An 18,684-nucleotide genomic window follows, 5' to 3' on the forward strand; every position below is an offset into this window, starting at 1 on the left:
TTAAAAGGCTGGAAATACTTCACTAATCCTGAATATAAGAAATGAGTCTATGTGCTAGTCTATGTGAGTATAAACTGATCATTTGGGCATATTGGCTTGACATGATCTTTTAGTAGATCATTTGTAATTGCCTCCATCTGAGCTGATATATATATGAATTGTCTCTGTTTGAGTAAACTTTGTTTGAAATGAACCATACCTGCACTTAAAAGCTGTAGGAAGATAAGCATCCTGCCATGATGCTCATAAATGAATGTAGTTTTACCGCAGGCAGCTGTGTCCCATCTAATCGTAAATAAAGCGTTTATTCCACAGCCCTGATCTCAGTTGAGCGCTTGACATGAGAACAGCAGGTCAGACTGAATTCAGCTGCAAAATGAATATGGGTTGTTGTCATTTTTAGTGCTTGAATTAATTGCAGACATGTGGATTAGGTTTTAAAAGGCTTTCTTGGATGTGTGGTCTGTGCTGTCTGTGATCAGATACAGCACTTCAAATAAGAGTTATCTGCTATGCCAGTCAATCAGTTTGTAAGCAAAGGACATCTATCTGTTTTGCTATGGATAATATGTCCTATTTATCCATAGCAAAATCATTAAAATGTTATGTATATCAGGGGCGTTTCCTCATGAGGAGGCAAGAGAGGCAGTATCGCCAAAAAAACCCAAAAAAAACCGTGATAATCGATAAAATAATCGATATTACAAAAATAAAACAACGCAAATATTACAAAATATGACATTAAAAAGTGTAAAAGTCACTCGTTTTTATAAAATATACTATCCATGAGCCCATTGACTTTAAACAGATCCCCTAAAACTTGTACTGGGTTTAGTGGGGGGTAATTGAGAATAATTGGAGGAAAGTCGTGAGAGGAGGCAATGCCTCCATCATACTATGATTGGATATGATCAGTTATGATTGGATTTGATTGGTTTGTGCGACAAATCCCGCCTTTTGATTTTGTGCGCATTTTCGAATCGGCCTGAATGAAGACAATGATGCCATTAATGGGAAGACTAATTAAAAAGTAAGTAAACAAGTAAACAATTCAGACACTTAGAAATCACCGCTTTGTCACGTCAAAATAAAACTTGAAAAGACCGGAAAACATGATGACTGTGGGGTTTTTAGTGAGCAATCAGCTTGGTGAAATTAAAGGTACATCTTCGTGTCTGTGTCTCTGACCATTTTAGAATAAATGTGAAAATGCGTAAAAACACTAACTTGATGAAATTTATACGTAGTTTTAATAAATAGAACATCACATAGTGTAAAAATACAAAATAGAATTGTATTTGGTCTCTTTTTTATGTATATATACATAAAAATATACATATATAAAATTGAGGACTTTGCCTCATTTTAAAATACCACTGCACAACACAGTCTTTGGGTTCTTATGCTTGTGAGTCGCTAGACAAGGAAGGAAGTGAAACTAGTCTAATGAGTCTAACTAGTTTTATCCTTTAGTTTTTAGTCTGAATGGACAAATTAAAAGCCAATTAAAATCATCATGATGTTCAAAATAATGTTAGCTGTGTGTTCACTGTTCATAGAATAAGCTGTATGTCCAGCAGTCATAGTTTGGCAAAGTGGAGCAGCAACTCACTGGACAGAGAAGAGCGGCCTGCGTTCAGAACGAGGACAGAATGCACCGTGCGCCCCCCTTTTCGAGCCCCCTGCCCTGTAACATGATCTCATCTGATTATTTTCATTCCAGCCGATCACAGTGTTGGACGCGTTTCCCTGTGAGAGTGAAACCAGCCCGCCTGACTCTGTCATGACTCACTGTTGTTCCTCGTTTGCTTTTCAATGCCATCAATTGATCTGGCGTGTCTTCGCGCCAGCATAAACACCTCAGGCGCAGCGCCGAAGTGACCCAGAGATATGAAACGATGTCGAGGGGAAACATACGCGTAAAAATAGCCTTTTCTGCGGTTTCATTAGCATTCCATCTCTGCCTCTGGACATTGAGACTGTTTTCCTTTTCCAGAGAGAAATGCAAAATCTCCCCTGATCACCCTCAGGGGTGCGGGCTGCTTTTGAAGAGACTGATGATGCGGTGGATTTGTGTGTGAGTGTGTGTTTGCACTTGCATGTGTTTGCCACGTGTGCATACACAATCCAACAGTCCAAGCCAGTTTACACAAAGGACTCCATCCACCAAATAAGTGAACATATGTCTTTTAAAGGCAAAGTGTATGCTTCGTGTTGTGGCGGTTATGTTGAAATAGCATACTATAGTACTCTTACTGTTTCTGCAGTATGAAAATCCAGGCAACTTACGGCATTTGTTGAAATGTGCAATATACATATTACATAATAATACGTTATTACACTTACAGATCAAAGCATTCCCATTGGGAGCGTGCTCTGCGGTGTTGCTTCCCTTCAACCGAAATGAAAATGCCTCACTCATGAATGTGTGAATCCACTATGGAGCATCAGTATTGCACTTTCACGTTGTGGGATACTTTGCAGGCAGTGGCAAACAAGAAAGGGGCAGAGTGTATAAACGAGTGAGTTTTTAGCTTTATTTTCTATGGTGGCCCAGTAGTGCACAACACAATGAAATTAAAAAAGCAAACATAAATTCACAACACAACAAAGTAAAGCCACAACACAACGGAAACAAGCCACAGCACAACGAAATCAAGCCACAACACAACGAAATAAAGCCACAACACAACGGAAACAAGCCACAGCACAGCGAAATCAAGCAACAACACAACGAAATCAAGCAACAACACAACGAAATCAAGCCACAACACAATGAAATCAAGCCACAACACAACAGAAACAAGCCACAGCACAACGAAATCAAGCCACAACACAACGAAGTAAAGCCACAACACAACAGAAACAAGCCACAACACAACAAAATCAAGCCACGGCACAACAAAATCAAGCCACAACGGAAACAAGCCACAACACAACAAAATCAAGCCACAACACAACGAAATAAAGCCACAACACAACAATGGTTAAAACGAATAATTTGTATTCATTACAATGACTTTGTTTTACCATTTAAAAACAGACATATTCAAATTCCAAAGCTTGTTAGTTCCTGTTGTTAAGACTGACTTACTACAGGTGACATTTTGTCAATACCTCCCTTCATGTACTTACAAAAAACAGTTATTTTCAGGAAAAAATCACTGTAATTCACCAAAAGTTTTTTTTTCCAAAGGTTGTAGTAGTGACCAGACTGACTTACTACAGGTGAAATTGTGCCGTGGTAGCGCGTCAAATCATTCACAGGTATAAATATGAAGGTGATTTTGAATTAATATTCCATGTCGATATACAGGGGTTACATACTGTTAAAGCTAATCATGGTATTGATATCACTGCCGACTCTTTAGACCATTGGCAAGGAAAATTAACTTTACCAAGCTCTGAGAGCCCCCTAGTGGCCGGGAGCATTTTTGTGTTGTTGTGGCTCAATTTCGTTGTGTTGTGGCTTGATTTCGTTGGTTTGTGGCTCGATTTCGTTGTGTTGTGACTTGTTTCCGTTGTGTTGTGGCTCGATTTTGTTGTGTTGTGGCTCCATTGCGTTGTGTTGGCTCGATTTCGTTGTGTTGTGGCTCCATTGCGTTGTGTTGGCTTGATTTCGTTGTGTTGTGGCTTGATTTCGTTGTGTTGTGGCTTGATTCCGTTGTGTTGTGAACTTATGTTTGCTTTTTAAATTTTGTTGTGTTGTGCAGTACTGGGCCACCGTAATTTTTAGTTCAAAGCCTCATAAAATTTGTAGCTATAGAGATGTTATTGTAAACAAGACCACCTTTTTTCGTATGTTGAATACGTAAGGCGTAAGACGTAGCGTACATGTTTTGAACTGCGAGAGGCGTTACACTTTCTTCGTAAGTTGAATACGGAAGGCGGTCTGGTGGAAGCTAGATATTTTACTTTATAACTTGTTAAATATGGATATTTTTCTTACATAAACGCATCACTTCGCTTCAGAGGGCCTTTATTATCCCCCCGGAGCCGTGTGGAGTATGTTTATGATGGATGGATGCACTTTCTTGAGCTTCATACTCGTTGGTCCCATTCACTGCCATTATAAAGCTTGGATGCGTCAGGATATTTATTAATATAACTCCTATTGTGTTCATCAGAAAGAAGAAAGTCATATACACCTAGGATGGCTTGAGGGTGAGTAAATCTTGGGGTAATTTTCATTTTAAAGTGAACTAATCCTTTAAGATATTAAGAAGACTTTTCAATTCTATGTATGTCATATTGTATCTTGAATATAAGTGCGTTTATACTCTACAACAATTAAAAATATATATAGATAAATCCTTTGATAACTAGTCTTAATATCTTATGCAGTGCTGCTTCTCAAGTAAATTTTTTGAAGGATTTTTTTTTTTAGATATTTTAACTAGAAAATTAGAGAAAAATGCTCATTAAGAATATAATTATTCGCAGTATTGCCACCTACTGGCATAACAATGTAACCTGCAAAAAGAGTGACGGAAGGAAAGATTCATGGACTGGCATACGCAGACACAGACATACACATGACACTTTACCTTAAAAAATTTCCCACAGCAGGTCTATCACGCACTGTTTACGTTTTCCCAGCCATCCATCACTGCCATTGTGATTCACGTACACACACACATTACATAACCGCTCACTACAGCTCATTAGGGCTTCCTGAAGTTGCCACTCCTCTCTTGGAGCTGCATTAGTGAAATGAGATAAGCAGATTGATGAAGACGGCTGTTAATTTCTCCCTGCTGATAGACGAGCTCTGTGCTGAGTCTAACATCATTACTTTAATCAGCTAAAACTCCCTGTCTCAGCATGACCTTCCATTTAGTATGGCAGTAAACACACACTCAGGACTTCTTCCTGTTTGTGCTTATTTCAGTCTTTTACATTGCTTCATGAGAAACCTGCACGTTTTCTTTAAAGCCTTTAGAAGCATATTGAGAAACTTGGTGTGAAATTGAAGGCAGCTCCCTCTAACAAAGTGTTTCAGTATGAAGGTGCTTTTTATGGGATCTGGTTGCAGAGCACATTCTAAGGCACCATAACGTCTGATGATCTACAATGAAGACAGGGTGTTATTTAAACATCTCATTAGGCATTGATGACTTACCATCTCTGTATACGGCTTGAGTAGGCAGATTTTTTTCAGGTTTCAGCCATTATTTTGAATTGGAGGGTTCAGCACCCCAAAATCTTTTGAAGTTAAACACACCAGTGAGATGCTGCCACCTACTGGTGAGTTAAAGATCATTTGGACTTTTTTTTTTGGGATCCTTGAACCATATGGGCTTTGAGGAAAGATTATTATATGATGTGCATTCAAGTGATTATGGTCAGAATAAAACTGATTTATTTTGTAGTATTTTTAATGTTTGGTGAGCTTAACTTGTGTTCTTCATGAATAGTGCATGTTGCACATAATATGCACAATTAAAACTTAATTTGAAAAATTTTCTGGTTGGCAGAAAAAATGCATTAACCTGTCTCTCAACTCTTTTTTTGCTTTATGAAAAAAAAATCTGAATCATTTGGGGGGTAATATAATAATAATAATAATAATAATAATAATAATAATATATATTATAATTTTTTGCTCAAAAATGGTTAACAAGTAATAAGGGATATATATAGTGTATATATATATTTCTGCTTTCTGTCAAAAGTCAATATCATAATCAAAAGTCTTTTAAATTTTAGTTCGGTATGGTACATTATTTTGCTCATTTTAAGGGATTCATTTGAAGGACAGACTTATTTGATTTGATACAGACAACAGTTATACTAAATTATGCAACAAATATATATATAAAAAAACAACTGTTTACATAAACTGTATTTTGCTTCAGGATCTTTTGTCCACAAGCTGTTTCTTTCCGTCTGTTTGCAGTATTCGTTTTTGCCACTAGGAGACAGTGCAAGAATATACATTTTGAGCCTTTAAATTGAGCAGAGATCCTCTTTGTGTCATGTTTATGGTGTTGGTTTGCAAAATAGAGCCCACCAACCACAATGTTCTCTGATTTTCAGCTTTTTTTCAAAGAAAATGAATGAATGTTCAGCTTCACAGACACTGAAGCATAACCACTGTATGCTGTTAATTTCTTATATTATAACATAAGCACTGTGATCTACTGTAATGTGTGTTGAATTCAACAGCTGTTTCAACAAACGTGGCTGTGATTTATCCTGCTTTCCCAGGACTGAGTGTGGCTTTCGGAAAGCCTGTTGATTCAGTACTGCAGTTTAGTTAGACTTGGAGAAAAGCTCGGAATCCACACCAGATGAGCATCAGAGGGAATTGTGGGAAATAGTTCATACAGGATATTAAAGCTTAACAGCTGCACAGGGGGTTTGTTTCTTAGTTAACACCTGAAATCACACTTATTGTAGAAGAGTGTTCAGAATGGACAGGGTCACACTGATTGCAAAATAATATGTAGATAATTCAAAAATTTACAATTATTCCTAACTTTTTCACACAGACATACAGCACAACATTAATAAGCTTTTTATGGATTTCACTGAGGCTGTACTTTGTATCGTGTGTGTGTTTAGTACTTTGGGATCAAAATTGTCCTTGGAATCCATCCATCCATCCATCCAGCCATCCGGCCACCCATCCATCCATCCATACGTCAGTCTGTTCATCCGTCCATCCTTTCATCTCTCCATCCATCCATCCATCCATCCATCCATCCATCCATCCTTTCATCTCTCCCTCCCTCCCTCCCTCCCTCCCTCCCTCCATCCATCCATCCATCCATCCATCCATCCATCCATCCATCCATCCATCCAACGATTTAGAATATTTAAACTATTCTTTGCTATAGGAAATCCATCCATCCACCCACCCATCCATCTTCCATCCATCCATCCATCTATCCATTCACCCACTCATCCATCTTCCATCCATCCATCCATCCATCCATCCATCCATCCATCCATCCATCTGTCTGTCCATCCTTTCATCCATCCATCCATCCGTCCATCCATCCATCCATCCATCCATCCATCCATCCATCCATCCAATGATTTAGAATATTTCAACTATTCTTTGTTTTAGGAAATCCATCCATCCATCCATCCATCCACTCATCCACCCACTCATCCATCCACCCATTCATCCACCCAGTCATCCACCCATTCATCCACCCATCCATCCACACACCCATCAAATAAATAAAATGTATCATAAGTAAATATGGTAACACTTCAGTATAGGGAACACATATAAACTATTAACTACAACTTTTCCCTCAATAAACTCCTAATTTACTGCTTATTAATAGTTAGTAAGGTAGTTGTTAAGTTTAGGTATTGGGTAGGATTAAGAATGTAGAATAAGGTCATGCAGAATTAGGCATTAATATGTGCTTAATAAGTACTAATAAATAGCCAATATTCTATCACTATGCATGCTAATAAGCAACTAGTTAAAAGACCCTAAAATAAAGTGTTACCGTAAATATCAAATATATCATAAATACGTCAAATAAAAAAAAATAAAAAAATCATACATTGCAACCTCGTAAATTAGCTATGTTTTCTCATGAGATCGGGTTGAACATTTCCCGTATGTCTGTTCTCTGTGAAATGGATTGTGCTCGTCACATGACTGTCTGATACGTCACAGACATTGAGGCATGTGTTAAACAGTGTTATTAATCATAATGCCAAAGTTTCTTCAACTGTTTCCAGAATAGTGTGTCCAGTGCAGAAAAAAGCACACAGTTAATATTTACCCTGGTGATGTATCCAGTTGTCAGAATACTGTGGGATGCTTTGTGGTTTAACTCTAGAACTGTGAATGGGAGTACAGTGTACTTGGTGCTTGCGTTGGCTGTTATGACCAAATTTTGGCTGGAAGATTAATGAAAAAGTGGCTAGAAAATTAATGAAAAAGTGGTTTATGTAGCCTTGTGGGATAAGTCAGTGAATTACATCACAGATGAAAGATACTACCTTTATATATTTTTTTTTTATATTAATATTTTAACCATTTTACAGATTATTCATAATAGCAAACAAAGTTTACTCACTCTCATGTTCCACACCTGTATGTCTCTCCCCCCCCCCCCCCCTCCCCCAACAAAACAAAAAACAAAACAACAAACAAATGAAAAGATTTTTTTTTTTTTTTTAAATTAAATCAACATTGGACTCCTTTGACTTTCATTGTATGTACACAAAAAAAAAAAAAAAAAAAAAAAAAAAAACCTTTCTCAAAACTCTATATTTCTTTGTCTCTCACAAGTGTGCATAACATGAAGCAGTTATCTACCGTGGTATAGCAAAATCTCCAGCGTTTGACATTTGTTCTGTTATACCGCCGAGCCCAAGTGCTGAGTGTGCCAAAACACTAAAGCCTCATTTGGCACTGCAGCACTCAGGGGAACCATTGGGTTTGAGAGAATGACCGTAGAATGTTGAAGTGGACTGAATGTGTGTGTGTGTGCGTGCGTGCTTGTGTTTGAGGAAACTCGTGGTCCGGCTCTGTGATTGTGCTCTCTGTGTAACCCGGCACGGCCCAGCCTTTTGGGACCACTGCTCTTTACAAAAGGCCAGCATGGGAAATGCCAACCCCGCTCCTCCTCCTCCTCCTCTCTCTTTCTGAACATTCTTAAGTCCTTGTGTCAGATATTAAGCAGCCCCCTCCTAATCCTCTTTCTCTCCCTACGTCTCTTTCACACACCCTCCACCTCTCTCTCTCTCCTGCCGCTCTACAGTGACCCAGTGTTTATACACTGAACATCTGAGTTCCTAACAAGGCAAACCCATGTACAGTCCCCACAATGCACTTTCACACCCAATATGGTAGTCCTGATCTTTTATTCTGAGCACAGGGCTCATGTGCACAGAAACGTGCTGGGCAGCCCACATGGGGCACGTTTGTGTTTCTGTTGTGAAAAGAAACATGACTGACAATAATAGATGTGGAAAAACAGTCGCACAGCAGTGAAGAAACTAGCAGAAATGCACTGGAAACACTTGCTTGTACATTTCACAAATAATTACAGAGAAACCACAAGTAGAAAACTTGTTTACAACTTCAAAAACAACAACAAGAATAACATTAGCAGTGTGTTTGACTGTCTAAAAATAAGTAATAAATATAGTATTTTATAGACACAGCTTAGAAAGTATATAGTTCTGCTTGTGCACACTGTAAAAGACATTAATCCATTAATCCTTTCAAAGATGTAAATAAAACAAAGATTATTGGAGTAGCTTTTAAGCCGGGTTCACACTGTACAATTTTGGCCATGATTTGACCATGATTTGAGACAAATTTTGTGAATCCTAAAAGATTCCTTGTATCCTAGGCCAAAATCTGCAGTCTTTGATCGTTAGTAGGGCTGGGTATCGATACAGATGTTCCAATTCGATTCTGATTCACAAGATCTTGATTCGATTTGATTCCCGATTCGATTTGATTCTCGATTCAATCCTCGATTCAGTTTGATTTTATTCTTGATTTGGTTCTTGATTCGATTTGATTCTTGATTTTCGATTCAGTGAATTCAAAGATTCAATTTTCACTGGCCCAACCACAAAAAAAAAAAAAAAAAAATAAATAAATGAATAAAATAGTTATTGTTTTTGTTGTTTTTGACCCATGTATCCTTGTATTGTAATAAATAATTTTAGATACCAGTGAAATTTAACAATTCTCGATTCCAATTTCAATACCACAGCTAAAAACACTAACTAATATAAATTTCAAAGATTATTAAAGACAAGTAAACAGTCATTAACAAAAAACAACAAATAATTCAACTACAAGCAATAGCACAAATAAATACATACAATAGAACAAAGATACAAATGAAATAATCAGTGCTTTTAAGGTTTTTCAGGTAGGTCTAACAGTAGTTTTCAGGTACAGAAACTGAATAAAGTTATCAAATGTAAAACAACACTGCATATAATCTTCAGTGTACAAATTAAATAAGGGTTAATCCTTATTAAAGTTGCAAAAAAAGTTATTCTGTCAAGAGCAGTGAGTGATTTCTTTGTCATTTGTTGTTTGATTAACATTAAAAACTATTAGGCTGCTGTCACTTTAAGAGCTGCACTGATCCAATATAATGATACATATGCGTTGTCTTTCTCTACTGTTTATGTTCACTTAAGCCGTAACTGACTATGTTTACGTAGATACTCACCAATGTGGGTGTTTTGAGATAAATTTGTGTAAATTTGTCCACACAAGGAAACGTGAAAAGGAATTTGTTTTACTATTTGCACGTTGTTTGAGATGTGCAGACTATCTGTGTGTGCGCACACAAAACTTCTCACAGCACGCTTGTTCTCTTTCGTGACTTTCGTGACCATGCAGCACTGGCCCGATTGGGACACTGACAGTTCCTTTAACTGCCTGGAACGTCTTTCACGCTGAAAGGTGCATCTGCATCCGCCATGTTAAGCACTAAATGAATGACAGGGTTCCTGCTGTAGTGCAAGGTAAATAAGAGGATGACATCTAGTGCAGAAGACTAGTAATAAGATTAACATCAATCAGATGTTCAATGTTTGTGTAAATAAATACAGAAAAAAGAGCGATTAGTGACTTTTGAGAATCAATATCGAATCGACCACATTTTTAAAAATGATTAATCGAAAAATTGATTTTTTTGCCCAGCCCTGTAGTTTGACATGTTGACCGACAGCTAATTAATGACCATTGCAATCAAATTTAGCCAGAAAACTGTTTTGTTACATCCATGGCATACCCAAAGTAGTCGTTTTTTATTATTAAAACAACTTGAATTGTTGTTAGCAGGTCCTCACCCCAATGCTCTACACTTCACCATAATGGTAACCCCCAAAAACAACATACCAGAAATATATACCAGAAACTTAAATATAAACATAAAAGAACTATAAACATTAACAAGTCTCTTTTTATCTTAATGAAAAAACGCATAAAATAACATTTTATTTTAACATTTACTCTCCCTATCCAGCCCTGTGCAGAGCATGATGGGAAGGGGAAATCCTGTTCCTAGTTTCTATAATGCTAACAAAACTAAAATCATTTATGTACTCTCAACTCAAATGGATTAAGTAAAGTGGTTGAAAAGAATCATGTTGGATTAACTTCATTTACTTAAGTAAATTGAACAAGCATCAAATGTTATTTTTGGCCTATTTAATTGAAGCATGTTCTTTCAAAATGAAAATATTGAGTTGAGCCAAAACGCAATTGTTTCAAGTCAATTTAACACAATGCAATTGTGTTTGAATGAGAAACCGAATACAATGGTGTTGAATGAAAATTATATTTTCTGAACAGTATCGTAAAATCTTTTTTTTGAGTAAAGGACTATCATAAATCGTACAGTGTGCACCCGGCTTCACAAGAAAATTTCAGTATTTCTAATTCAAAATTCAAGATTCAATCAACCTGGTATCGTGAAAACATGACTGTTCTCTAGGTGGGCTGGTAGACTTTCTGACTCCCATGATGTGTATCAGCCAGCCAATCAGATTACAGCTAGAGATTTCAGGTAGATTTTGTCATTTTTGTGTGCAGTATGCATCAGGTAGTCAGTGAACAGACTGTTCTGTCTGAAGATGAGACTGAGTCTTCAAAACATAGCTAAAGATATCCGAATGTTTTAGAACATCTGTAACAAATTATAATAAGTAAAGAGAGACATACCCGATCGCTATAAAGCATAGCCTCGTTTTACTTTATTTTACAGCGACAATCCTCTGGAGCAATGTGGGGTTAAGTGCTTTGCTCTCAATGATGGCAGCTCATGAATCACCTTTTTCTGGGGTACATGTTCCTGTAGCTCAACTATTAGAGCATGGCGCTAGCAATGCCAAGGTCGTGGGTTTGATTCCCAGGGAACACACAACCTGACAAAGTGATGAATGCACACCTTGTGAGTCACTTTGGATAAAAACCTTTTGGAACCTTTTGCATAGCCAGCTCAGATTGTCAAGCATTAAGCCACACCAGAATGAAACTCTCATCAGTTCTTCAAACTGTCTCACATCCGACACACTCCCAAACAGGAGGATCACATGTAAATGAAAATATCCTGAAATGAAAAAGTCAATAACTATGCAAACCTGAAGCCAAAATACAGTTTTTTTTTTTTTTACCACTCCTGAAAGGCTCCCATGTATAATTTTCCCCTATTGAGACACTCACTACTTTTCTCAAAGACTAAACCAATGAGTTAACAAAATAAACACTGCAAATATAACGTATGCACAGAAATATGTGAAACGAGACCGAAAGAAGGCCATATTACATAAGGTACAGTCTACTCCAGAATAAACACATATTTTTAAACTCTGCTTTGAAATTCTGAATTTTCCCAATGCCCTTTAGTTCACACTCTTAAAGGAATCATCTGAGACACAGTGGATTTGCGAGTAGTATGAGCCTCCAGTCCAATGTTTTCATACTATGACCTGGATTTCAAAAGAGGCCGAGGAGGAAGACGGATACAGAGAGAAACGGGCTCAGTTCTAAAACATAGTTAGCTGCCTACATAGGGAGTATTTTAAGAGATCATATGCACATTACCACCACCAAGGCTGTTTCAAAAGGTAGGCAGCATGACCATGCTGCTCAATATCTCATACAGTTTTGCTTATCAAATATTAATGCAGACTATTTTGCAGTACTGCTTATAGAATGTCCTAAATATGTCACTTAAGAACTACAAGAAAACATGTTCTTAATCAGTATTTTGTCAGGATAAAATTAGTTTGAGAAGCAAAACTGTACAGCATGATATAAGAATATGCATCAATAATGATTTTAATGTGTGCAGGATTTTAATTTTTTTTATAAATAGACCTTTAACCTCACTTAATGTTGTTAAAAATAACTTAAAATAAATAAAGAAAAGTTGGGTTTTGTGCCGTGTGAGGAAAAATCAGAGAACTGAAATGTAGGCAGTATATAGCAAGGCAGCTCACTAGGTTTTAGAACAGTTTTAGCCACAAAGATATAAAAAGTTGTAGTTGTCTCTCTCTCTCTGCCATTAGAGGAGTTTTTGGAGAAATTAGGTGGGGCTTTAGAAACATTTCATCACCCTAGTCACCAAAAAACCCTCCTTGTGTAAAGGCCCTCTGTTGTTGAAGCTCAGCCCCCTCAGTGGAATGGCAGGTCAGACGTGAGGAACAGAGTGGGCACTGTGTAAGAAGAGCAGGGATGTTTGGGTCGCTGTTTGCTGAAGTGTGCTGTACCTGTATAAGCAGGGAGATGGATTGGAATGGGCTCGAATAGGAGGTTCTTTATGTTCTCGGGGCCCCACAGACACTCTGAGAATCTATAACACTATTTCGACTAGATCCGTTTTCTAAATGACATTTGAGTTACAATTATTTACTGAGAACAAATAATATGATCGATTTGGAATCTCTGTGTTTATTGCTAAAATTTCTTGATGTTGGTGTTGTGAAAGTTTTATTTTATTTATTATTTTATTACAAATCCCATCCAAATAGAGCTTTTGTCAGTATTTTATCTAATAAATTGTCACAGAGTGTGAATTTAGCAAGCTAAAGTCTAAATAACAGTAAATTATCATAAAATCTGACAATACAAGACCGTTACAATACAATACATTAACAGCTGTGAATGCACTACAATGTTTATTACAAAGATTTGCAGAAGAATAGCAATTCTCATCCAGTTTTCTGCATTGGTGGTCTATGACTCCGTCCAGAAATGATAATATAAACATTGAGGAAAAACTGGTCTTGGCAAACAGCTTTTGTTGTGTCGAGCAGCTTTACTTGAGTCATGGATGTCTGAGGGCTTTTCCTCCATTTCACATGAATCACAGAGGATGTTCATTGAAAACCCATAATGATCAACCACTAATCTGAATGATCTCTGTATGATCTTGTGGGGAACATGTCCTCCTCAATGTCTACGGTGGTTACAGCCCTGCCTTTACTCAGCCACTGTGGCAAACAGAGAACCGGGATACACAGTCTGATTTGAAAGGTGCTGTGTAATGTCGGTTTCTAAATGTAAATGTTATTTGACGGAGAACAGAGTAAACAAGTTTTTGCAGTGCAAAAAGATGATTAAAATGTTTAAAAGAAAATGTTAAAAGAAAACAAAAGAGAACCACATATACTGAAAAAGTAAATAAGTTTTTTATTATTGTATTTATTTTATTTTATGCCAAGAAAGCTGCCAACATCCTAGTTAGATCCATGAGTTGTATAAAACAAAAAGTTTATAAAATGTACAGTTGAATTTCTAAAATATGTATAAACATAATTTTTTTTTCTTTGTCTCTTTGCAGTGTGCCGGTTAGCCTGCCACAGGAAGTGTGAGGTCAAGGTAAGAAACAAAGCATGCTTGATTTGTCATATTAGACACTATAACAGTGTAAAATGTGTTTCTTTTTACCGGTGGTTATGCGTAACGTTGCAATTGTGTTGTAAGAGACTTTTGCTTTCCAGAACAAGGTTGTGAGCCTTCAGAACTTCCCTAAATGGTTGTGTCTGCTTGTACAGGTTTGGCTCCTTTTGTCAAATCCACAATCACATTTCTGTCTGGACGTCAAACAAATCTTATCACAGAGGACATTTTTTCCCTTGATAGTGGACAAGCCCCTCTGGTTGAGGACGAGTATCGACATACTTGGGAATCTAAAAAAAAAATAAAAAAACATCTGCATGCTGTCCCAGGACATGTTTGGCTTGGCCAACTCATTCCATGTTCGAGAATACCCTCCCCAAAATTTAACCCCTGACTTTTCCTGTATGATAATGCCGTTTTGAGGGGTGTTTTGAGAGGGAGAGTGTTTGAGATTAGCAAATAGGTGGGGAGATTTTGTTTGGCTCGGTTGCAAAACCTTATTTTATGCCTATGAGGAAAATGCCATCTAAGGCAGCATCCCAACCTTAAATGGACTGTAACACTTTTTTGAACACTCAGGTGACATGACTTAAAATTGATTTCAAAGAGTTTGGTGCTGACATGTTGCTAAACTAACAATGTGACACTTTAATAATCAAGAAACAATCAAATATTGGGTCAACTGTACCTTTTTTAAAAATTAGTTTTATTATTTTTTTCAGTCCGAATGCAATGGTACGATGTCCTACCTGCCTGTCAATGTATGCATTTCCATACCTCCATGCACCCTGTTCGCGCAGACATCACACATCATCAGCGCGTTCCATAAGGCTATGCAGAGTTGTAGACAGACAGTCACCGAGCGCCACAAACAAACAGAAATTTCTCCTGAACCAAAACAACAAGCTTATGATGCTCACACCATGTCGTAATTAAGAGATGGCAACCTGTGACGTTCTACCCGGAGCTGTTTACGTCCTCAGACTCGGATTTATGCATTTATATGTCAACACTATCAACGCCGAAATGAATCTGCAGCAGTCAGGTGGTACAAGTAAGAGCTCTGTAATGTTATGTGCTTTGAGACATGAGGTTATTTAACGCTGTCTCTCGTGACGCTTGCAGGCTCTGCTGTGCGCGTTCATGTGTTTTTAAGGAGGCGTGGCTTTGGAGACGCTCATGCTTTCAAAGCTACCTTGCTATTGCTAGCCTCTCTGAAATTGCCTACCCTACCTTTAAATAAATTTTGTATTAAAATTGTATCTTAGAAGGCAGCATAGTTATGTTGTCTTCATTTTGGAGCAGCCTTGGTGTCTACGGTGCCTTAAAATGCTGCCTACGTAGGCAGTTCACTAGTTTTTTGGAAGAGAGCCTATGATTAGTCCTCTCCATCATCTCTGAGCTCCATATGGCAGCTATTATTGTGTAGATTGGTAAAGTGTGTGTGTCGGGCAACTAGCCCTACTAATGCTGTGCCACTTTTTGCACCCACAGGAAATTCCAGAGGTATGAAGGGGTGCGTGTTTTTTAGAGGCCTGTTGAGTTTGCTTAGCAGATCAGTGCACACCGGTGTTCAGAAACACTTGAGAATTTTGCCGTGTGGTTAGTAGTAACTACAGGATGTCTTTGGGATGTTATTCTCTCAAAGACGATCAAGGAAAAAAGAAAAAAAGAGAAAACAACAGGATGGGTCATTTTGTTTGATAGATTGCGTCTGATTTGGGAGGACAGCTATGACACCCTGAAGCTCCCTTGATTAAACTGCGATTAAGACTCCAGATCTGTTTAGAGACGTGTAACAACTTCCCTCGCCAGAATCACTGAGGAATTTCCGACCCCATGATCCAAGTATGGATGCAATTCGTTTCCTGCCATTAGATAAAAGATGAAAATGACGATGAATGATTCAGAGCTAGCCTTTGGATTCCTCCCGTTTTTTAAGTATTTATTGCGGAAATGACTTTAGTCAGCGTGAAAGACCGTTGCATTGAAAAAAGAAAAAAAGTGAAGAGTGAGAGTAAAGAAAAAAAATCTAAGTAATAAAAAAACATCTCTTCCGAAACAGTACATAACAAATAACAAGTATATAAGTATGTAATTCATTTTTTAAAATTTTATTCTGCCCAAGTGTACTCCTAGTGAGTAGTAGCAAAGACTTAGAAATATAGAAAGACGGTGCACTTGTATTATTACGAATGGGAGAAAGTACAACTCACAAAATGGCGGAATAAGTCCCGCCTTCTAAAAAAGAGCCAATCGTCGATTGGTAAAGTCATCGCGTCACTGCAGTTGCCATTAGAAGCTCTCGTTCCTAATAGAAAGAGTCAGACGCGCGCTTCCTATAGAGATGCACGCTTAGGACTGCGCATTAGCTTGATCCAGCCTGAAAAATGCCTTTTTTTTTTTTCGTCATGATTCGAGCGTTTAGAAAAAATAAATAAATAAATTATGAAATGGTTGTAGTTGGTGATTTCAAATATGAAATTTTAATAGAAAGCTTGGCAAAAAGCTCTGGAGAATTTGATGTTTCCCCATTGAAAGAAATAGGAGCTGCACTTGCATGCTGAGAGGCGTTTCAAAGATGGCCGCCGAGTGAAATGACTTGTCTTAAAGGGACTTTGGTAGTAGTAAGCAAAAATGTGTGAACATAATTATACTTCCAAGTTAAATGGGATATTCAATGAGGTAGAACTTGATTTTGTCTATCGAGAATTGATTGTACAGAGAAAAGTAGATGTGATATACCATGAGGTGCTTGGTTGTTGGACGTGAGGGGTTTGGAAAGTAAGAGGGATTTGCGATGTTAGCTGAAAAGGAATGTTGTTGTAGAGGCAAAGAATGTTACATTTAACACACTTTTTTTTTGTAAGGTACAGACAAATCGTTGCAGTAAGACTAGAATTGTGAATTATGAAAATAAATAGGGTCAATTTAGATTTCATGTTGACTTCCCAATTCAAATTCAACTGAAATCCAAGCAATTTATATAATTCAAGCCATTGTCAGATGGACAGTTTCCACACCAGCATGTTATTCCATAAATCTCCATATCCATATTTAGATAAGACGTGGCCGCTGCGTAACCTCTGCCACTAAAAACAAATGCTCAGACCATTTACACTGGCCAGACTTGGCAGCTAACTGGCTCTGGTCTGATGGAATGATGGAAGAAATGAGACAAACGGCACATGAACACAAATATGACATTGCTAACGGACGCATGCTAAAGTATCCTCAGACTAAAATACACACAATTATCTGAATTTGGTCCAGAAAAGTAAATGTTTAGTTGCACTGCAAAACAATTACTTTGTAAAGAGTTTTCCAGTTTCTCTTTGACTGGTTTTCCAGTAAAAAAAAAAAAATCTAAAAACCCATCAAACAATATAAATTTACTTGAGAATCAACATTGCTTGAGATATCAAGACTTATCTTCACAGATTGCATTTGTATTTTGTAGTGCTGTCAAATCAATTAATCGCGATTTATCGCATCTAACATAAACGTTTGTTTACATAATATATGTGCGTATCTATATTATTACATTATATATATTTGTCCGTGAATGCAATACATATGCAGTTTTCACAGATTGCACATTTGTTTTGTAGTGCTGTCAAATCGATTAATGGCAATTAATCGCATGTGTATGTATATTACATTTATATATATTTATATAAACAAACTTTTATGTTAGATGCAATTAATTGCGATTAATCGATTTGACAGCACTAGTATTTTGTCTTTTTTCCACTTGTTATTAACTTTAAATTTATCTGACAGTTGCAATAAGACAAATAGACTCATATTAAAGATATATTCTCTGAAAACAAGTCTTAATATCTTACAAAGAGTTGCTTCTCAGGTGAATTCATCTTGTTTAAAGGATTTTTAGATACTTTTATTGGAAAGTTAGAAATTGTTTTGAAAGCTAAGAGAGCTGAGACAAAAAAAAAAAAAGCCTGCAGTCTCACACAATAAGAGAAAGGCCCATCATAAATGTGTCTTAGATAACAGAAGGTTGTGCAGGTCAGACAGCTCCAATCACAACAAATTCACCTTCTCCACCGTCTCTTCTTCTCTCATTACTATTGCTCATTTCTGTCAACAGCGTAGCCTGGTTTCACAAGGGGTCGGAAATGACTGCAGAGGTTCACAGCGGGTTCATTGCGCGCTGGCTTGGAACAGGTTTAGGCACGTCCGTGAGACTGGACTTGATTTGAATTCCAAAGGCTGGAAAATGAAGTGACAGTCTCTGGGTGATTGTAAATATAGGCAAGCGAGGTTAAGTGGGAGAGTAAATGAATCATTAGACTCAAAGGCCA

At 37.4% G+C, this 18,684-nt stretch overlaps 1 protein-coding gene across 7 annotated transcripts in view; it reads left to right on the plus strand.

Moving 5' to 3' along the window:
• tns1b (tensin 1b) overlaps positions 1-18,684 on the plus strand; it is a 272,519-nt gene that overhangs the window by 102,137 nt on the left and 151,698 nt on the right. For all 7 annotated transcript variants that reach the window (XM_051904735.1, XM_051904732.1, XM_051904734.1 and 4 more), the window contains exon 3: positions 14,301-14,338. In XM_051904735.1, coding sequence (XP_051760695.1) covers positions 14,301-14,338 — 38 coding nt within the window. The remainder of the gene's footprint in view (positions 1-14,300; positions 14,339-18,684) is intronic.

This window comes from Ctenopharyngodon idella, chromosome 9 (assembly GCF_019924925.1).
Source record: "Ctenopharyngodon idella isolate HZGC_01 chromosome 9, HZGC01, whole genome shotgun sequence".
NCBI classification, from domain to species: domain Eukaryota; kingdom Metazoa; phylum Chordata; class Actinopteri; order Cypriniformes; family Xenocyprididae; genus Ctenopharyngodon; species Ctenopharyngodon idella.